At 52.6% G+C, this 21680-nt stretch overlaps 1 protein-coding gene across 1 annotated transcript in view; it reads left to right on the forward strand.

Annotated features, from left to right (window-relative positions):
* Window positions 1-2123: 2123 nt before the first annotated feature.
* SEPTIN5 (septin 5) overlaps window positions 2124-21680 on the forward strand; it is a 40055-nt gene continuing 20498 nt past the window's right edge. The window contains exons 1-2 of the mRNA XM_032198767.1: window positions 2124-2217; window positions 2355-2365. Coding sequence (XP_032054658.1) covers window positions 2175-2217; window positions 2355-2365 — 54 coding nt within the window. The 5' untranslated portion in view covers window positions 2124-2174. The remainder of the gene's footprint in view (window positions 2218-2354; window positions 2366-21680) is intronic.

The following is a 21680-nucleotide window of genomic DNA, read 5'->3' on the forward strand; positions in this document are numbered from 1 at the left end:
TGTAAATTATCTTGCAAATGTGGGATTAAGGTACTTTGTCTTCTGTACTAAATTGGAGCACCTTTCATGTAGGTATTAGCCCTAATTCTGCTGCCTAGTGATGACTGTTTCATCAGGATAGACTTAAAGTTTGCATCACAGGGAAGTGTATCTGGCCTGTGTTCAGAGTTAAACTGCATAAAATGGACGTAATGTTGTTATCTTGGCTACTGTATTAAGTTGAAAGAAGAACTGAGGTGACAGCTTTGTTCTGAGATGCAAAGCCTCTGCAGGACTTACGGAGATTTGAATTTTAAGCATGTCTGTCAAGAGGGCCAAGGTGAGAGATTTAATTGTGAATTTTTTTTCTCATTAATTGTGCCCAATTATGTTTGCCTTTCTTGGTTTTCTTCCAGAGTTCTGCATCATATTTTGCAACCTTCTTAAAATGATGCTGTCCATTTGTACTTGTGAAAGCCAGGACAGCCACACCCTTCCTGAGAAACCAAGACATTTAGTTGCAGACTGCAGTAGTTTTTTAAGCAAAGGTAACATGAAAGGTTCATCTTTCAAGAGAAACTGGCACAGTAGGGAAGCAGGCTTTCAAAAGCATCTTGTCTTTAATTTTATTAAAAATTGAGCTTTTTTTTCCCCTCTCTTTTCAAAGCAAGGCACCTAGGATCAGTGTCACAATTCTGGTGTGGGAAGCCTTACTGACCAGTAGCAGCCACTGATCCTGATCAGTCTGTGCCTGCCTCTGGCTTGTCCATTCCAGCTGGAGCATTTTGTCTCAAAACCAGACTCAGTATTACTGATACCTTACCTGAGTGTTTTCCTTTCTACATGGACTTAATTCTTATGTCACTTCTTTGATACTGTCTGATGTTAATCTTCAGTTACTTTTGAACTTGGTTTTGTTAAAATACTTCAGAGCTGAAAGGGGGATGTGTTTGTTAAGCTGTCTGCTGCTGTGAAGATCTCTGGAGAGATGGCTCTGACAAGAGCCTAATTTTGGACCTTCCATTTGCACTCTGTTGGCGTTGGCAGTGCCCCGGCTGTGGAAGACAATCCCATTTTCTCTGTGAATTCCATCCAGGCCTTCTCCAGGCAAATATTTGCCAGCAGTGGGACAAAGTACCCGCAGGTAACTGTTTTAATGACTCTGTTTAGGAGGATCAAGAAGCAGGCAACTGCAGTCCTTTCAGTCTTCATTAGTTTTAAAGCACTGTGGCAGACTATTATACAACTCATGAAAGGCCCATTGGATTGTTGGTGCCTTTAATTGTGGTGTGGAGTCTCTAATGGTCTGTGGCTGTCTAGTATTTAAAATAGAGGAAATATGCTAACAGCTACATGAAATATTTTCTCTGATGCTTTGAATCAATGGCTAAAAGCAAGTTGGGAACAAACTAATGAGTTTTTAAAATATCCATGCCTCGGACTGCCAGCTTCTGCTTTGGGATGTGAGGTGTGCTTTCAATGAGCAGGTGGAAGACATGACAAGAGAGATGCTGGGGTGACCATGGGGGTGTGAAAAGTTACTGTTGTGGCATCGGTGTCAGGTTTGTGTTAAGGCAGGGCCCTGTCCTTGTGCAGCCATCACCGTGCCAGGGCAGTCCTGTCCTCTATTTAGAAGTTTCAAGTCTGACTACTTACCTGACCTCGAAAGGTGGAAGAGATGAGCCCTCCCTGCAGCCGTGGAAGGCGCTGGGTTTCCTGAGCCTTCCCCTCCCCACATTTGCACCCTCACGGTTCAGCTGAGGTCCCTTGGAGCTGTTAAACCGTGGGCTAGTCCCGCTTTTGGAGCATTTTAGGTTCACTCCAGCTCTCTCCTGCCTCCTCTTAAAGCAGTACCGACAGCTTTCATCTAAAATAACTCCCAGCCTTATTCTTACAAGGGCTCAGCAGAGAGGGGCCGCGCGTTGTGCATCTTGTGCGCATCGCCCCGGCTGCGCTCCGGGAGGTTCGCGGCGGGAGCCAGGACTTCCCCCGGCCCTGGGCTGCGGCGCCGCCTCCCCTCCGCCCCCAGCAGCTCCTCTCGCTGCTTTTCTCCTCTTCCCCGGTGCCCGGGAGCCGGCACCGTTCCCGGGGGGGCCGGGCGCGGGGCGTTCACCCGGGGCGGGGCCGTGCCGAGCCGAGCCGGGCTGTGCCGGCCCCATCCGCGGCAGCCCCGCGCTGGTGGCGCTCCCGGCACCATGAGCACCGGCATGCGCTACAAGAGCAAGCTGCTCAACCCAGGTGAGGCGCCGGGGCCGGAGGGGGGGGGGGACACACGAAGCCATCCCTCACCTCACGGCCCCTTCTCTCTTCTTTTCTCTCCCTGCTGCCGGGCATCCCGCCCTCGCCTGCCCCGCTCGCATCGATGCGCCCCGCAGAGGAGAAGCAGGTAGGTGAGCTGGGTCCATCCGGGGAACGCGCCTTTGCTTTGCTTCATCCCCCTCCCCTGCTTTGGATGGGGTCTCCTTTTTTCCCTTTCTCTCCTTTGGGTGCGCCCAGGAGGTTCGGATGCAGAAAGGCAGCGCAGGGGCTGGAGGAGGCTCCTCAGCATGAGGCTCACGTCGCCCATCGCTCCCTGTCCCCTCCGCAGCACAGATGCGCAGGCACTGACCCAGTCGCGCCGCTCCTCGCTGGCGCAGCACATCACCTCCTTGCTGGGCGTTAGGGAACATCTGCTTTGCTTTGCAGGCATGTCTCCAAGTCCCCGAGAGATAGAGGGGGTGATGCAATCAGATGACATTGGTTGTTTTTTGGTTCATCGTTTTGTATTTGGAGGGGTTTAGGGTGTTTCACGGGGAGAATTGTTCTCTGCTGGGCTTGAATGTCTGTGTAAGGGGTAAGCAGCAGAGTACCGTGTGCTCCTTAGCACCCGTCATCATGACTGTAGGCAGTGTCTGCTGTAAATGAGCTTGGAAAAGCTTTTGTGCCTCACAAAGGTAGGGATGGAGGCGATGCTTGACACAGCAGGGCAGTGCAGTGGGGCTATGCAGCAGGAAGAAATCCACCCATTCCCAGCCTGGCTTGCACTTGTTTTGGGGTCTGCTTTATTTCTGTCTGGGGCTGTAATTCCTCATGAAGCAAACACCTTACCTGCCGAGGCAGTGGTACTGCACAGCCTTTCTGGAGCACAAAGAAGCAGACTGATTTTGTAGCAGCTTAGGCGTTCACCCAGGCACTGCAAGAAATGGTGTTTCCCTGTAGCGCAGGCTGGGGCGCTTGTCTGTGAAAAGACACGTGTGTGGTTTTGTGAGCTGCTGATTGCAGTGGTGAGAGGAACAAAGTAAATCTAGCGGTAATGGGATAATGGGGTCTTATCAGGCATGTTTTTCTCAAGCTACTGGAGCTTTACTAGCATCTTGTAGCTATTTGTTAGTATATTGCTGTTATTCCACATTTTTTTTATTTTGGAGGGGAACAATGCAGGCTGTGTTCTGAAATTACAGAAAAATCAGGGTAAGCTGGGAACTGAAGAGGAGATTTGTGACCCAAAAATCACACTGCTCTTTAGCTTATTTGTCCTTAAACAAAGAGGGAAGCAGGTTATATATAGGGCTCCGTTCTGCTTGATCCCCAGAGTAAGAAGTGCAGTAGATACCAGAGTACTTTGGTGTAGATGTTATCGTAATTCCTAAAGGCTTTTGTCACGCTTTATAGGCAAGAGTGGGCTGGAGACTATACCCAAAAGTGTGTGTGTTTGCAGGATAGCATAGGCTCTTCTGGCACAGAATTGGTCTTTCCTCAAGTCCGGAGGTGTGTGCGTGTGTCCCTGTGTTTTCTGCTGAGTGTAGAGCAGGTCCTGGTGACAGCGCATGGTGAATTATGAATTTGTGCCAGCTGTATTACTTGCGGATGGTGGAGGGAAACCAAGCTGTGAATACAAAGCAATCTGCTGAAACGAGAGTGAACGTACTAAACCACAAATGATAGCCTTATTTAGCATCCTTCAAGAGCAGGGATTTTCTTCCTGTGCCACCTTTTTCCAATCCTCTTGCATCTGGCAGCAAGTACCAATTTTAAAGGGTTTACTGAAGCTGCAATTCTTGGCTGAACCATTTAAAAAAAAAAATGTTATAGAAGCTAAGGAGACGGCAGTACAATAGGTTGCATGTAAGCAGGGTAGCTGTCAATAAAGTAATAATGTTAATGAGTTGCTGAGTCAAAAAAAAAACAGGAACAGTGTGGTGTCAAAGAATGTGCGTTCATCTTCCCTCAGATAATAGTCAGGGCTGATGCATTGTCTGGGTCCAAGGGACTCTGATTTGTGGGTTTGGCTCCTCGTGGCTACCACTTATGAATAGAAAATAACAGTGGATTGTCCCTGTTTTCTGGTTTTCTCAGGTTCTTCACCTTTGATTTTCAAAGTGTGTTTGGCTTTGAACTCATGTGCCACTGAAGGCAGGGGAGGTTTGTCCGTGCGCAGAGCACCCACGTTCCAAGGGGAAGGACCCTGCTTTGGGACCCTGGACTAGGAGAAATCAGTCTCTGGTCCAAAGCTCTACAGCAAGGAGCTTGGTGTCACCAATCAGCCTCGGTTCAGCACCTGTCCGATCGGGATGGTTTCTCTCCTAGGAACTCACGGACTCTTGGAGAGCTTTCTAAGAGGGAAAGCCTCTCGTGGTGAAGCTGGGTAGGCAGATGAGGCAGTGGCTAATAACCCATATGCATAAGAGTAGGCCATGGGTAAGGGAAACCTAGCAATTTGTCGCAAGACTGTATTGACTTGTGTACCAAACAGGGCAGTGCAGCTTGAGGACACCCTGCCCAAGCCCAGGGTATCGCTGTGGGAGGAGTACAGGTGAAACCTTCTAAATACCCAGTTAAACTGGAGTCTCTTGGCACGCTCCTGCAGAACGTGCCTCCTAGCTCTTGTTGTTGGCGTGTGTTTGTTTGGGGTGTTACCTTGCCGTGTCTCTGGAGCTGGCTCCTGCTCACTCAGGCCCATGTCTCTAAAGTTCTTTGAAGTCATTGTTTCTGTTTAAATCAGGAGGATGGGAACCTCTCCTTCCCAAGTTGATCTCTCCACCCCATCAACTTGCAAAGCTGTTTGGGTGTGGGAGCAGAGACTACCTGGTGGATCCAGTTCTTTCAGTGGGTTTGAAATTACAGGGCTGTGCCTTCTGCATTCAGCTTGGTCTTTTTCTCTTCTTAAGCGTATGTTGAAGTGATCTGCTTGTCAGTAAAAATATACGTAGGGGGTACAGTGTATAAAGAGGATGCTGTGCAAAAGGTTGTTTGGCTAAGGAATGGCCTGGGTGTTGAGAACTCCTGAATTTGTTGCATTTGTCTCTCTTTTTGAGATTCTGGGTTTTATGTCTTCAAAATGCATAACTTCTTTGCTTTCTTCTTAGGGAAAAAAAAAAAAAAAGAAAAAAGAAAAAGAAAAAATCAGTGATTTCCATTGTTACTGGAGTGGTGTAGATATATTACAAAAGCAGAGATGTCTCATCTAAAATGGTGAATGTGCCAACACGGAGCATCAATTTAAGGTCAACCTTCACCCTAGTCTTGCCTACCAGATACCTTTGGCTGATGGAAATCCCCCAATCCCTGCTAATATGAGCTGTCGCCTTCTCCTTTTTTCTACTGTGTTTATGGAGAGAAAACCTCAGGTGGGCTTACAAGAACTGTGTAACCCCCCTCCGTGTAGTGCAGAGGTACCAGAGACACTTCTAGATGCCGCCCATGACACGCTGCAGGTGCAGGTGGCTGCTCATGACAAAGAGCAGATTAGGAGGAGGGAGGAGTGGTGACTCCTGTGTCTTGAACTAGTTGAGGATGACCTTAGCGTGACTTCAGTTTCTGTGTACGTGTATGAGACAAAAATAGATTAGCTGAATTTTGTGCAATACCTGATGAAATGTTCTGCGCGAGGATCGGTTCCCATGTGCAGCAGCTTGCTGCTGGGCAGGTCTTGGCCTCCAACTCTGGGCTGGAGCAGCCTGTAGGATTCATACCTGTGTTACATGGCTGCAGCATTGTTATCTTTCACCTCAGTATTTTCCTTAAAATAACTCTTATCGTAGTCTTGTGATGTGGGGCAAGCTCTGCTTTCTTGTGCCTGAGCTTGTACAGAAAACAGAACCTGGAAGAGAAACAGTTCTACAGGCTTTCTTAATTTCCTCCAGGTTAACCCTATGATTTTGTAGTTGTGATTCTTTGAGTCATTGGGAGTGGTAACAGGGATCTGTGTTCCTGTGCACAAGTCCGTCATGATCTGTATCGGTTCAGATGGGGTGGTTGTGGTGAGGGTTTTTTCTCTAGGAGAAAGCAAAATGATGTTTGCATCTGGCACATGGCCGTTTCCCCACAGCTGGATCGTCTCTCACTGTGTCATTGATGGCTCTGGGTGAGGCTGCTTCACTGTGACTCTCCATGTTAATGCTTCTTCCAACCTGTGTTTTTCAATAGTGGTCTTGCATCCTGGCCACGAATATGTGCCTGCCAGAAAGGGAGTAGCAAATTAGTCACAGCATCTAGAGCTAAACACTGGAAAAGGCCTTAAAGCAGCACATCTCTGCTTGTGGTTCTGCTGGCCCAGTGTATCTTGGCCAGACGTAGCATAGGGGTGGAAACTTTTACTTCTCTGTGAGAAGCCTGGTGTGTTTCATTCATTGTTTTTGGCCCATTTCAAAAGGCAAGCTTGGTCCCTTGCCCTCTGCACTGGGCAAGGGCTCGGTGTTCAGCGCAGTGTGTCAGGAGCTGGGTGGGACTGCAGCAGGTCAAGAGATTCAGCCCTACTTGTCCTGCTGGGCATCTGGCTAAGCAGGCCTGCTGCAGGAGGCCCCTGCGTCACACAGATGGGCTATTCTGGGCTCTGGAGGGAAGTCCATCCTGGGCACTTCAACTTCTTTTTTTTTTTTTTTTCCCCTTTTTTTTTTCTGCCTGCCCTTAGAAAAGGGCTGTAAAAGCAGGTCAGGACATGGGCTGCATGGTGAAACAGGGCTGCTGGAGAGCTGGGCACAGCCTGCCTCCTGCTGCTGCTGTTCTCTCTTCAATTATTTATGCTCCAAATGGATGAAACGGGCATCAGTACAGGGCTGGGGAGGGGTCCGGCCCCGGCCTTCTCAGTGCGAGTAGCAATCTGCAGTTCATGAAAAGGAGAAGTAAATGTTTCCTGCACGGGGATTTTTGTCCCTTGAATTTCCACGAACTGCTTGGCTACTTACGTGTGTGTCCAAAATTGTTCTGCCCTTACGTGAATTGGGCAGGGCCGTTTTGGGCTCGTTAGCCCAATGTGTGGCAGTTGTTGTGGTCTGATCCTCGCTGATGCTAACGAGGTAGCAGTTCGTTTAACCCCAAGAGATGCTTGTGACACTGGTGCTCAGCTGCTGGGTTGCAGCCTGCTGGGGCCTTATGAAAGGCAGTCCATAGGTAGAGGTGAAAGCGTTGCTGCTGCCTAAGTGAAGGAGAAACCCAGTCCCTGCATGCTTTTAGTCTTCAAAGTCAAGGAGTCTCATCCAACCTCCTAATGCTCTCAGGAGTAATACCAACTGCACACCAGTGCTATCCTCTGCAGGACTGTCCCGGCAGGAAATAGATGCAAGGCTGTTGTCACTGCGCTGTCCTGCCCTTCGAGCAGAGGGTGCTTTGCTGCAAGATCTGAGGGAAAGCAAGGCTGGAGGGGAACAGCGTGAGTCTGCCGTCTGCTGGAGCCCGTGCAGCTGCCCTGTCTCGGCCTGAGTTGCTGTTCGTTACGTGCCCAGTGACACGGACATCTTGGGAACCCAGGGAGGATTCTGTGCTCAGCCAGCTGGTCGCTCACTGTGCCAGGTTGGGTTCGTGCTGCGTTAGAGCTCTGCTGAATTAGTTTTAAATACTCAGTCCGAGGGGTTTCCCCAGCAGTCCTGCGTCACCCCACTGCCGTAGCGGTGGCTGCTGTCGCTCTGCTGCTGCTGTCAGACAGAGCCCACATGTGCTGAGTCCCTGCCTGGAGAGCTCAGCTCCATCTTTAACATTTCGAGCACTTCTTGCTGAGGTATCTGCTAACTAAGCCAGGAGGGTTTCTCTCATTGCTCTTCCAGTTCAGGTGACTGCTGTGCTACTTTTTTTCTGGATAACAGAGTACGAACTGGAGGGCACCTTCTTTGCTCACCCACACAGAGTTCTTGCCTGACCAGCATTAGGTCTTTGTACCCTTTCTGCCCCAGGCAGAGATTTCCTCGGGACAGTGAAATCTCCCAGAGCAACCCTCGGTTACTTCTGAAGGAAATATGCGACGTCTCTAATACATTGTGTGACTTCAGATTTTTGTGAGGCATATGCAAGTTGTTTCACAGCATACTGGAATAATTCCACATGGGCTGGATTTTGTCTCTGTGTGTATGTCTACAGTGTGGTTAGCCTCGAAGCACAGGAAAAATGTTTGTCGGCTGTTACGCATTCCTTTTGTCCCAAAGAATCGTCCCTGGAGCAGTGAAGAGATTTGCAGTCATCTCGTTCCCACAGGGATGTTCAGGAGCTGGATTTGTGTGTGGTGTATCAGAAAGGCTGGGATCGCATCCCAGAACATGTGCTCCTCATCAGCGTGTGTGCTGCTGGTCATCCGTGACTTGCTAGCCCAGAAAAATCATTTAAAATAAGCACTGGAAGGTGGCACTGGGTGTGCTGAGGGGAAGGACTTGTTTGTGTGACGCTACCCAGAGCGGCTGGACCGCAGAAAGCCAAGGACATCTTCTGCTGCTCCCAATTCAAGTAAGAGCCCTTTATGTTTTGAGGCCTGACTAGATTAGCATTCTTAATTCCCCGTCTTCTAGGAGTGTGTTTCCAGCTCATTAATCGGAATCTTACGGCTTGCTGACGCTCAGCTGCAGACTGCAGTGCCTTCCCTCGGCCTGTCACTCCTGGCCCCTACCTACGTGTGGCACCCCGAGCGCTGCCACAGCGGCTGCGTGCTGGGAGGAGAGCACCGGAGGGCTGCCGGGCCCGGCTTGCTGATGAGCAAAGCTTGGCCAAGCGTTGGCCAAGAGGAAGTGAAACCCTGCGCAAGCATCTGCAAGGGTGTGATGCCAAGAGTGGGAGGAGGATTGTTTAGCTTTAGTACAACTGTCTGCTCCTGAAATCAAAAAAAAAAAAAAAAAATTAAAAAAAAAATGAGAGGGGGTAGAAGTTAAAGCTGAAGTTAATGTCTGGAAGAGAGGTGCAGCTATGCCGTGCAGGACAGCACAACGCAGCGATGCTTGAGATGGCAGAAACCTCGCTGGGAGCAGCTGGGCAGTCTTCAGCTTGCATCCGCCCGGTGCTGTGCCAGCAAGGGCTGAGGAGGCTCAGGGCAAGGACTGCACAAGCCGGGTGTGCCGGAGGATCTCCTGCTGCCGTGCGTACTCGGGAGTTGGAGGTGGCAGCCAGGCAGCAGGGGAGCTGGGAGCCAGGCAGAGATGGGCAGCCCCTGCTACAAGCTCTACCTCCAGCTTTTCTCTCGCATCTTGTGCTGCTTCTCCGCACAGCTGGGCTTGCTGACAGCACCGAGAGCCTGCGGCAGGACTGGAGTGCTCGCTGGAGTTAGCTGGTGGGGAGGTGGGAGCAGGGTGGTGGCTGACCCGTCCCTGCCTGCCACGGCTGCGGCCCTGTGGGGTGCTCGGAGCAGGAGAGCCGAGGTCCTGCGCTTGCCAGCGTTGTTCATCTCAGCTCTTTGCTCTCCCTGGGAACTTTGGGAGTGCCCCGTCTGTTTTGAAGCATGTTATCAAGAGTGTCCAGGGTGTGTGCACGGACGGGGATGGCCTGCCTCCTCCTCACCCCACCCAGGGCAGCTGGTGCCGTTCTCCCAGAATGACTCCTGGCCCCGGGGAAGCAGGAGCTGGGAATGCAGGCTGAGCAAATAAACCGCGGGCTGCTGAGTGCTAGCTCCTGGAGAGCGGCCACGGGGAGCGAGCCCGTCCCGCTGACCTCTGGACGTTCTCAGTGCAGAAGCAAGGGAGGGGAAAAAAAGATCCCCTCCGCCTGTGGGAAAAGAGGCTCCAAGGGCTCAGCATCTGCCTTCTGCTTTCGGTGAGGCGAAGCCCCTGGCAGTGCAGACATGGGCTGTGCTCCGGTGACTGTTTCATTTTGCCTTGCAGACCCCTGATGCTCAGAGCTGTGTGAGCACACATGAGAGCAGACCAGGCCTTTTAATGCTTCAGTTTGTGTTACAATTATTTTTAAGATCACTTCCCAGACGAGTCACTTCACTTCTTTTTTTTTTTTTCCACGCATTCTGTAATGTCTCCTGGCTTTTCCCTCAGTGTGGGAACTGTTCTAATCCTGCCTGCTGTGCTGAGCTCATTCTTGCCGTGATACACGCACACGTGAAGTCTCTTTAAAGCCTGCAGCCTGCCATCCGCTTTTATTTCTAAATAAATTACATACTTCATAAAGTATATGTCCAGGTGAAATATGACTCACAAAGTTGGGCAGCTGCTGTCTGCCTGTCCTACCCACGTTGTCCCCTGGTTGTGTTTTCTGTGTAGTTTAGAGCTCTCCTGAGTCTCTGCATTGGGAGTTAAGTGGTGTGAAGTGTTGGAAATGCAGATGGACGGTGTTGGAAATGTCCATGTGGACCAATAGGAAGTTCTCTCTGCTCAAGGCCTGCCATAAAAAATGTCAGAGAGGTTTCAGGCTTTTAGGACCCTATAAATTCTCAGAGCTTCATGCTGCTCAGAGGAGCTGGTGCCAGCTGGTCAGGCAGTAAGAGAAGAAAAAGAACCCAGGCTTTGGGGAGCTGGTGTTCGTCCTGCTTTCTGGGGAGCGGGCTGAGCCAAGGCTGAGGGGGTTAAATGGAGTGATACAGCTGGCCCGTAGAAAAGTCCTGCTCTGTGATTATACAGCGCTGAGAGGGGAGCAGGAGAGTGTCATCACGGCAGGAAGAGAGATGCTGAGATGCTCTCTTGTCTCTGAGAGGCTGCTCTTACAGTCCTGACACTGCCTAGGTGGTTTCAGCGACGTGGCTGGAGCACTGCTCTGCCTCCCTTGGCTGCAGCACGCAGAAGGGGAGCTGCTCATGCCTCGCTCCTGAGGTTAATACCGTTGTTGTTGTCTGCTTACTTTCAAGAGCTCTTCTTCCCTTGAAAGGAGCCCTTGGCAGAGCACATATTTATGAGGGAAGCGGGTATTAGAGAGGACAGTTATTTAACAGGACTTGGTGCTTCTTCTGGGCAGTTAATCCAGGCACATGCTTGGGAAGGACTCCAGGTCCACCGAGCAGCCGAATGCTCTGGATCTGCTCTAGTCTGCCAGAAGCCTGATGCTTCAGAAGCTCACACCAGGCCCACAGAGGTGAGAAAGTCAGAGGTATGTCTTCCGTGTGCACCCCAGCACTGGCACACTGACCTGTTTGGGATCCTCAGAAACATCATTCCTATGAACAGGACAGGTTTTTGACTTTGCTGTGAGCAGGAGCGTGTCCTCTTGTCACTTGCTTTATCTGGCCTGCCCCGCCACGCTCAGCTGATGCTAGGTTCACAGCATTCGACTTCAGAGGAGTTTAAATAAACCAAAACCAACTGGATGGAGCTCAGGGTTCCTCTTCCTCAGTGCCTGCTCTGTTTGGGCTGCTGGTCCTCGAACAGAAAGGCTGCCTGCCATCTCCTAGCTGTGTGGTGGCATTATTTTCAGCAGCTCTCGTTAACGTCAGTGAAAGCCTTTCTGTTTGAGCTGGTAGGGCCAGTCCTCAGCAGCTGCTGGAAGGCTCCAGGCAGTGCCAGGCGTTTTGCTGCCTACTTTGAATGGCCGATGTGATCTGAACATCTTCCTGCTCCTCCCGTGGCCATAGTGTCATGGGCAGGTGTCGGTCAATAGCAGAATTGTTCTCTTGGTAAACAAGTGCTGGTGCTGGTGGAGTTGTTCTTCGTGTAGCAGCAGTGCAGTGTGCGTGGGGTTGCTAATGAGGGATCTCATAGGACTGGTTGGTCCAAAAGCTTCCTGAACCATCTTATTTTTCTCTGCAAAGCTCGTGGATGTTCCTTTGTGCAGAGAATAGGCCAGCATGCGTTTCCTCTCGTGGAGAAAGCAGGTCTCGCTTTGTATTCCTGAGGCAGTGGTTTGTAAATGAGCCTGAAAAGAAAAATATTTCCCCACTTAGAGCAAAATTACATCAGGGAGGAGTGCCATCACCATTTCTTAAAGCTGGGCCCTGAATTTGGTCATGCACAGTGGGAACAGTCCGTTCCAGAGACGAGCAGGTGAGGGGGCATTACCCTGTGCATAGGTCAGGAATGCTCTCGTTACAGATTTTGCTTTCCTCTTATCTCCCAAGACAGTGGGATTTGCTTGACTTTGTGTAGTCTGAGAGCATGTAAGGGACAACAGGAGGAGATCCCACCACAAAACATGCCTCGAGAACCAGTTCCAGGAAATAAATCCCAGGAGACCTCTGTTTGGCCTAGGGAGTTGAACCTGGGCTGGGAGCCCAAGGCAATCCCTCCCTGTTGGGCATGTAGCATTGCTTCTGGGATTTGCTTGGAGATGTTTAGCCCTGGAATCTGACAAATACAGAGCTTTGACTTTGTGCTGTGCTGCAGGTCCCAAGAGCTGTTCATGGCCATTGAAAGGCCGTGAGTGACTTTAGCTCTTGGCCTGCTGCGGCCTTCCCTTGTGCTTGTGTTGCACAGGGCGAGCTGTGGCTCTGAGCTTACTGCCTGAGCTGAGCGTTGCTGGTCTTGCCCCACTCTTCCTTCTCACCCGTGTGGCTGTTTCCATTGCTTTTGGGTTGCCTCACAGGAAAGCACAATTTAGCAAATGCAATTTTTCCTCTTCATTGCCTCAAAGTTCTTTCTAACGTTGGGTATTGCTGCGCTTTGTGTGTCCAACAACCGCAGCGTTTACAGTCAAATGACTTTGTCTCCTCTAATAACTTCTTTAGTCCTGTTTCACTTCTCTGGCTTCCAGAAATCCATTGTAATCACTTCAAAGGTGACATTTCCACGAACTCTGCTCTTCCAGTGCCCGTTCCATTAATGTCCCCCATCTTCCACCTCCTGTACTTTACCATTCTGGTTATTTTCAGGTGAAGCCCAGAAAAAAAATGAAATCAACAATCCATTAAAAAAATAAAAATCCGCAGGAGTGAGGATTTCACAATGAGCTGTTCCTTCAGATCAGGACTGTATCAGTGAGTCACTGCTAACAGTTCTGCTGCAGGGCAAGTGCAGATTATATTGATGGCTCTGGTTGGATAAACTGCAAATTAGAGTGGCAGTCAGGACTGAAATAGCCACAGTAATGTTATCTGGAAAGAACAGATGCTATCGAGAACCCTGATTATTCTGTGCGATTGGGTTGTATCACTGATAGAGTGACATTAGTTATTCAATTTGGGGTGCCAACCTTTTTTGATTGCTTTTTCACTCAATTTTGGGGGAAGAAACTGTTACCTTAAGGTGGAAAGAGTTAGAGGAGGAGTGGAGCAGTGTGTTTCAGACTGTGTTTCCTTTAATGACCCTCTGCAAGGTTTAGGCCTTAGCTCTCTGTCTCCTCCAGTCCAGTTCTGTGCTAAGGTTTGTCCCTAAGGCCGTGTTTTTTGATGATGAGAGAGGAAAAATGCCTTTAAATCTGGTAGAAAATACCATTCCTGAGATTTTCTTGGAAAAATCCCAGTATTCCAGGTCTGTCCTGATCAAAGTAAGTTTCTTGCTCCAGCCGTGGTATTTTATACTGAGTTACCTCTGCTGAAATCTGCCAGAATGGCCGGGTTGGGTTGTAACCCCCTGCCTCTGGGGGAAGAAGACCATAAGAGCAGCTCTGATGTTCTTGTTCCCAGGGCTAAGCCTTGTGGCACGGCGCCAGGGCTGCTTGGTGGCCGTGTGGCGGTGCTGTCTGTGAAACGCTGTCCAGGGCCACAGCCCGGCGCTGCGATCCCACTCGTGGTGCCTCTGTAGGCGTATTTGGGATTAACCAGGGGCTGACGTGTTCCTCTGGTCTGCGCTGACGTAGAGATGAAAGACAATAGGATGAAACAGCAGCTTTTCCACAAAGGCCACTGTCAAATAGAGTTATTTTAAAGGCAAATCTTTGGGGGAATTTGCAATAAAATACAAATCTATGGCCAGCTTTCTGTGAACGTGGATGAAAGTGCACAAGTCCTTTGAAAATGAGAGGGGCGAGGGACCCCTGGAGTTTTACAGGCTCGGCCTCGGTGAGCTGTCTGCCGCTGTCTCCCCCCACTGCTGTAGCTGATCTCAGCTGCTGTGTAGCAGGAGCTCTCGCCATCGCCCATGAGCAAGCTGCTGCTGAGGAGTTTACACACCTGGTGCCAGGCTTACAGTTGCCTTTCATGCGCTGTGGTCCCCGGATTAAATCCAGGAAAGGGCTTGGTGGAGGAAAATAACTAGGAAAATACTGCAGGAGGCGGGCTCCAGGCTGCTCTGAATGGCCCTTTCATCTCTGCCTGAAAAAAAAATAGTAAGAGCCCTAGCTCTTGGAAAATGGCTCTGAAGGGATCAATGCCCCCATCCCCACCCCACATGTGCACAATTCCATACAGCTGGAGGAGGGAAGTGTAGTTATTTTGTGTGTTTCTGATGGGATAACCCGTTAGTTTTCTTGTGTGCTTGAGACTGCAAGCCATTCGGGGCTGGAATGGCCTTTGTGCTCTGGCTCAGGACCCTCTTCATGGGGCTGTGCTCCCCAGGAGCATGTAGCTGGTCGCAATCCGCTCTCCAGATGATAAATTCTGGGCTGCAGAGCTCGGCAGTGCTTTGCCCTGAGGCTGAAAGCTTCCGCATCCCCTGTGCCTGTCCCTGCTTCACCTGACTTGTGACAGCAGGTAAAACACTTGTAAACTTTTCTATTGCAGATCTCCTCTTACCTTTTGCAGTATTGATAATTGACATTTTTGCCTGGTTGAACTCCTCCTGTGCCCTGCTCTTCCTGGATAAGGAAATGACATCAGGGGTGGCTGGGCAAAGAGTCTGAGAGAAGTGCAGCGAAGCAGCTGTTTGCTGTAGCAGCTGTACTGAGCGGGCTCCCTGCAGCTTGGGAGTAGGTGCTTTCACCTTTAAAATCCAGTTCTAAGGCTGTGTGTAAACAGTGAAATAGGATCTGCTCCAAAGGGAACAGTTTGTATAGTTAAATATAAGTATTACTGGAAAAGGAAAATACAACCTTCGTCATCTCTAGCTCTGCCAGGGCACTAATGTCCTCGAGCCTGTGGAATTCCTTCACAGAGAGGAAGCCTGGTTTGCCTGGGAAGCGAGATTTTTCTGGAATTAGCTTACTTTCTGTTGATCTTAATAGACTAACGGTTCACAGCATCCCTTTCTTAGCCTCAGATCTTGCTGCCCAGAATGTTCAACTGTCCATGAGCTTAGGTTTGGAAAGTACAGGGTGTGTATTTGTATATTAGCCTCTTATCCGTGAGTTCCTCAGGCATGGCACAGTCGGGTTCTTATTAGACTGCACTGAGCAAAGCCTTTGCTTTCAGTCTGGATGGCGTTTACCTGTAGGTTGAGTGAGTGTCTCCCCAAAAACCCACCAAAACAAACGTGTATGAAATTTCTGAATCTGAATTTAGTGCATGCCTGCTCTCACTTGCGGAGTTATTCATGTACAGCTGCTTTGTGGATAAAATGACTGCCTGGTCCTACACACAAGGAGCATCTGAGTACTGGAGAAGTGGGAAGCTTACAGGAAGCAGGAGGTCTCTGCAACCAGCGCTGGTGTGAGTGCCTGGAGAGCTCTCCAGGGTGGCTGGGTGTAGGGTGAAAGCACAGCCCTTCCCGGGTGCCTCTGAGCCCAGGATCCTTGATGGCTCGGCAGGATCCCTGGCCCAGCCAGGGCAGGTGCCACATGGGTTCTCACAGCTGCTTCAGAGGTGGCAGAACTGAAGCCCAGGACGTGATACCTCTGAGCTTCTGTCTGGAGGCTGTGATTTTTAGGGATATACAGCAGCTGCTTTGGTGGAAGAGTGGCTCCATTCCTCTGTGGCTGAGTCAGTCACACGGCAACTGAAGCTTCCTTTGAGCCTCAGGAGTGCCCTTAGCCCAAATGTTTGACTTCAGGCATGTTTCTGCCTTGCACTGGTGCTCCTCAGGGCAGTGGGATGTGGAGCATGCTCGGCTCACTGCTGCTGGAGCTCTCCTGATGGGAGCCAGCAGGCACTGCTGTGTAGGAGGGCTGCAACTGCTCATCTTCCCAGCGAGGTGACCCGGCTGTTGGATATTTGCTTCCCCACCAGGTCCTCGCTATGTTGATGGCTTCTGCTGGCATCTTACCAAGTTACAGATGTGAGGCTAGAACTGGCAGGAAGAAACTGGTGGGAATGCAGCCAGGTGGGAACATCTTGCTGCTTCCTGCACCAAAACGTGCCCATCCCATACTGTACTCATTGCTAGTCTGTGCTGAAGAAGACCAACGTGTACAGCCCAGCTCTCTGTGCCTGGAGCCAGAATTTAAGAGTTTTCTTTCTCTGGTGCCCACTGCTTCTAGAAGGGCTGAAGCCCCCAAGGGAGAAAGCTCTAGCTTTCAGCATCTTCTTGGCTGGTTGGTATCCAGGGTTGGGCTCTGGAAGAAGTTTACGGAACAAAGGAAGAAGCAGTCATGCTGTACTTCTCTGGCCGTTCAGCTCCAGGGACGTTGTGTGAGCTAGAGACACCAGCAAATGGTCCTGAGTGCCAGCTTTTTATCTGCTTGTAGGAAATCTGAGAAGTAAGTGCCATGTGATCCACAGCTGTGCACCGTGCCCTTTGCGATCTCTCCGTTGCACTTCCATCACTTTATGGCAGCAAGAAGTTCTGCCCAGGGCTGCATTAGGCCGGTCACTGCTGTGGCACACGTTCAGGACCAAGGTCTTGTGTGTTTTCATGCATGGGCTGGAGCTGGTTTGGGCCCGAACAGCACGTGGCTTGCAGCGTGGGTATTTGCTCACAAAACGGCCCCTTCCACGTTGTGGCTGCCACCCCGATGGCAGACGGGGAATTCTGGAAGGGGCTGACAAAACCTCAGAGCCTCCCTCTGCAGGGCAAACTCTGGGGTGAGGGGACAAATCCATGGCCTTACAGGAAGGAGCTGTGTGGCCGTGACGTATCCTGGCCCTTACTGCTTGAGGCACTGTGGGAAGCTGAGCGCTTCCAAGGCTGAGACGCTGATCCATCTGTGGTCAGTGTGTTTCTAAATGATGCCACCAAACAGTCCCTCTGCTTGCTGCTGCCAAGCGCGGCTGTTGCAAGGCTCCTGTCCTGAGGATGCCCCCGTGCTGCCTGGTTCCTTGAGGTGCCTGAGCTGGGCGTGAAGTGAGAGTCCAGTTGTCCCTGTGGCCAGCGTGGTGGTGTCCCAGTAGCTGACTGCAGCACTGTCTGGAGGCCTGCAGCAGTTTTACAGCCTGGTAGATCCTCAGCTGCTCGTGTCTGCCACCTCCTCTAAAACGAGTTGGGATCAGCCTGTGCTGTGCTCGCTGCCCAGGTTCCCAGCACAGACCTGTTCTGGGATCGAGTCTGGCCGTGTGTTCTCCATGGACACTGGAGAATGGCGCTGTGCCGGAGAGACCGCAGGACTTTGTGCTCGATGCGGATGGCTTCGTTAGCAGTACGGCTCACTTCCCACCATGTGCATGGGGACGAGGAGTTGGGCTGCTGCAGGGCAGGTCAGCATTTGGAGCTGGGCACGAGGTGGAGCAGTGTGGCTGAGCTTTGTGGCAGCACTAGGCTGTGATTAATCCTCCGTGCCCTGCCAGGGTGGAATTTGGGGAGCTGGGGCTCAGGCACAGACCCACGCAGCTTGTGCCATGCCCGGCTTTAACTCAGAGCGGCCCCTGCCAGGCTCCTTCCTGCAGGGGAAGGAGGGAGGGGAGCTGGGGGGTTCGGGTGGCAGCCGACGGGGAGGCAGAGATTAATGAAGTGTTGAGCTCTTAATGGGGAACATGCTCTGCTGATTTGGGTTTCCCTCCCCACCCATCCCACTCTTTTCGTTCTGTGGCACAGTTTTCTGAGCAGCTTGAGAAAGGAAGTGATTTCAGCCTGGAGGTGACCTCATCCGTCTCCTGCTCTGAGGTGGAGCGGTGTTTGGAGCTCCGACCACAGCTTCCATCGCTCTTTGAACATTGCAGACGGGAGACTGAGTGTCTGGGGAGAGCCCGGTGCTCCCCGCTCAGCGGAGGGCTCTTGGCATGTAGGGGGTAGGATCTCACATCCCACAGCACGCCAGCCCCCAGCCCCTCCTCTCCTGAGGACCTCTCCCTGTGAGGTCCTGACATCTCACCCCATTTGCTAGGATTTTGGGCTGCTTGGCACCGAGCTGCCCTGCTGCTTGGGGCAGGGATGTAGCTGGTGCTGGGCTGTGGCATGGGGTGCGAGTGTGCTGGGAGCTGGGGATGGCTGTGGGGTGTTTTGTCATTCTGGAAGGAAGAGATGACAGCACAAAGTCCAAAGACAGTTGGAGAAGAGGCCCAGCTAGAAATACCATGTATCAGGGCAGCTCCTGGTGAAGAGCTTGGCCCCGTCCTGCAGAGCACGGGGTGGGGGCAGCCAGCTGAGCGGTCACCACCAGGTCCCAGGTGGTGCTGGGGAGCTGAGGAGAGCACAGGCAGCCACTGCTTGTGGAGACTACAGCAGGATTCTCCTTCCTGACACAGAAAAGTGCCCTTCTTCCTCCTGCCCTGACGTCTGCTCCCCTGAGACAGCCGGGATTTTCTCTTGCACAGTTGGAGCCTGAAGTCCTTGGACCGTGCCGGTGTCCGGCGAGGCGAGGCCAGCTCCACCCCGGCTGCTGGGGCTGCCCTGCCAAGCGCAGCTCCTCCTGCAGCGAGGGACCGAGTGCTCCAGGAACAGCAGCCTCGCAGCGCCGGCTCGCCAGTCCTGCGGGGGAGTCCAGCCGCTTCCCCTTAAGCCTAGTTGTCTGCTGGCTCCAGCTCCAGCGAAGAGATGCTGGGCTGTGGCAGACTGCGGCTGGGAAAATAAAAACAGTGCTGTGTCTCTGTGGCTGCGTGGCTGCAGAGGAAACTCCCTGTGGCTGGGTAGGCAGCACTGGAGGGGGATAAGTTCACTGGAGGAATTTGCTTTTCTCTTGGCTTCATCCCAGGTGGTATCAAGGCTCCTGCCTGGAGATAAATTCCCTCCCACCATTGCTGAATAGAGAGAATTTAACCCTTCTTGGGATCCAGCAAAAGCCTTCCCCCTCCCCTCCTGCCCCTCTTGCACTGGGTGGGAGCAGGGGCTGGAAGCAGATCCTGCAGTGTCGCTGTGGGGATGGCAGCTCACGGTCCTGTTTTCCTCCTTCCTGCCTGAGACAGGTCTCCGTGCCCGTGCGTGATGGAGCAACCTGAAGGAGCATGGGCAAGCGGGGGTTGTGCTTTAAAACGCCCCCTTTGTGCCCTCTGCTCAGCACCCCCCAGCTCTGCCCGTGCAGTGGCAGGTGAGTGCGGCCAGCCGGGGGGCAGAGGAGCTCTGCGTGCCTGTGACAAGCGCTTCGGGTCAGCAGAGCCCCGAGGGAGGCTTGTGCTGCTGCTGACAGAGGCCCTGCAGTGCTGGTGCTCGCTGCCTGCCTGGGCTCAGCCCCCCGGCACCCCCTGTGAGCCAGCCCCAGCAGCAGCCAGAGAGCAGCCCCCGCGCCCTGCCAGCCGCCCGTGTCAGGAGGGCACAATGCAGGCGGTGTGTCCGGGCGGCAGCCTGGGCCGGGCTCGCGTGGCAGGAACAAAGGAGCTTTTGTAGCAGGCGCTGCCGGCAGCGCGAGGTTTGTCGGCTCTGGGGCTGCGGTGCTAAGGCAGGGTGCTGCCTGCTGGCACGGCCCCGCGCTCTGCCCTCGCTCCTGGGGCTGCTGGCCTCTCATGTTGGTGTTCAGCAGCCAGGCTGCCCAGTGCCACGTTCGGGGCCCTGCGGGCTGCTGCACGGGGACCTGATGCCTGCCCCTGGGGTCCTCTCCCCTGGCTGCCCTCCCATTGCTGCTTGCAGCTTTGGTGTGGCGCTGGCGCACAGTTTGGCATGGCCGTGGCTGCAGGAGGCACTTGCCAGGGCGTTGAGAGCTGCCCATCTCCTGCAGTCAGCAGCTGGTACACGAAACCACCACAAGTGGGCTGAGAGCTGGCGGTGGGCTTGAGGCGGTGGGACAAGATCCCGTTGGGAAGGATTCCCCTCCGTGAAGCTGTGCTGGATGCTCCGTGGCTTTGATTCTGGGTCGTTTTGTCCAGCAGTTGTCACTGCTGCGGCCTCACAGAGCGCTGCTGCTGCCCGCGGTGCTCATGCTGTGGCCCTGGCGTTTCGTCCTTCCCGACCAAGGAGAGCTGCTCCCCCAGAAAGCTCCGTTCTGCTGCCTCTGAGCGAGACTCTGGAGGTTTTGTTGAGAAGGGAAGGAGAGCTTGGTGCGTGCCCTGCCGTGATGGCCAGTCCGCCGCAGACACGGCTCTTCCAAAGGGAGGAACGGCTGAGGGCAGTCACAGGGCCTGGGCGGGCAGGCTGAGGAGCACGAGGTCTCTGCTGGCTCCAGAAAATGCTGTGTGCTCAGAGAGGAAGCAGTAACCACAGGAAAAGGATAGTTGCTGAACCCAATTTGCCAAGAATTAAGCAATCTGTTTCAAAGCATGAGATGCGTTGAGCAAGAGGACTGATGCTCTCTCCTGAAGCAGGTGGAAACGGTAAAAGGAGGAGGCAGAGTCCTCCTGCAGCTCAGCTGCCAGACAGGGCCAAAGCTTCCCTGCACGCAGTTTTTCTCCCTTCCCTCCTACTGATTCTGTTTTCATCCCTGTGCCACTCACTGCTGTTTTTATCACCACTCTGCTCTGAGCTGTTAATTTTGGGGATCCTGGTTCATCAGTGGCAGATTCTTTTGGGCTTTGTAGGGGGCAGAGCAGGAGATGCGGGAACAGCTTGGTCAGCCCCTGCTCTCTGCAGGACACCGAGTGCCTCGTGCAGTTGTGCTGGGTGCTGGGAGCAAGGCCTCGGTGCCTGCAGGGAGGTGGCCTGGGTGGGTGGGTGGCAGAGCCTGAGAGCAAAACCAAACTGGGAGGGCTGCCGGGCGTCCCAGGTGTGCCTTGGCACAGAGGGATGTGTGAGGTTGCTCTGGGGAGACAGACAGACAGACAGACAGACAGACTGGCTGCTCGGTCTCTGTCTGCTCAGGAGAGCGATATCTCTGGGGTCTGTTGCAGCTGCCCCTGCGAGCCTGCACGTAGGTGGGAACAGACGGGGCCATCTCAGGGGTCGGCAGGAATCTGGCCGTGCTGCTGAGCTGCCCTCCCCGTGGCGGTGCCTCCCCTGGCAGCCCCGGGCAGGGTGCTCAGCGGGGTACCACAGAGCCACCCGGACCTTGTCGGCGTCTGTCAGGCTTGGTGCAGCCTCCAAACAGGCATCCCGACTGCAAGCCTCACACCTCGCTTCACTGCGTGATGGCAGGGCGTGGGGAGTGCTCCCCTACCCAGCACGATCTCTGCTCAGGTTCGGGCAGAGAGCCTGCTGCTCCGTCTCACTGCACTCAGGCTAACTCCTCATATTTTTCCCTAGTGGTCAGCATCTCTGGGAAGGAGAAGCAATGCTCAGCAGTCCCTGCCTACTACTCTTAAGGCTGGAAGAAACTTTCCTTAAATTCTCTCTGACAGACAGCACGGTTTGATTTAGATTTTCCGTGACTTGACATTTTCTCCCATCTCCACGTTTAACAATGTGTAAATCTCCAGGCACGCTGCAGGGCAGAGGAGCGGTGATGTGTGCCACAGAGGTGCATCCAAGCTTAGTGCCTGCTGGAGCAAGGTGACGGGGAAGAAGGGGACAGCAGGTGTGGGACAGCATCTCCTTGTTCCCCTTGTGGTTATT

The sequence above is a fragment of the Aythya fuligula genome, chromosome 17 (assembly GCF_009819795.1).
Source record: "Aythya fuligula isolate bAytFul2 chromosome 17, bAytFul2.pri, whole genome shotgun sequence".
In the NCBI taxonomy this organism is placed as follows: Eukaryota; Metazoa; Chordata; class Aves; order Anseriformes; family Anatidae; genus Aythya; species Aythya fuligula.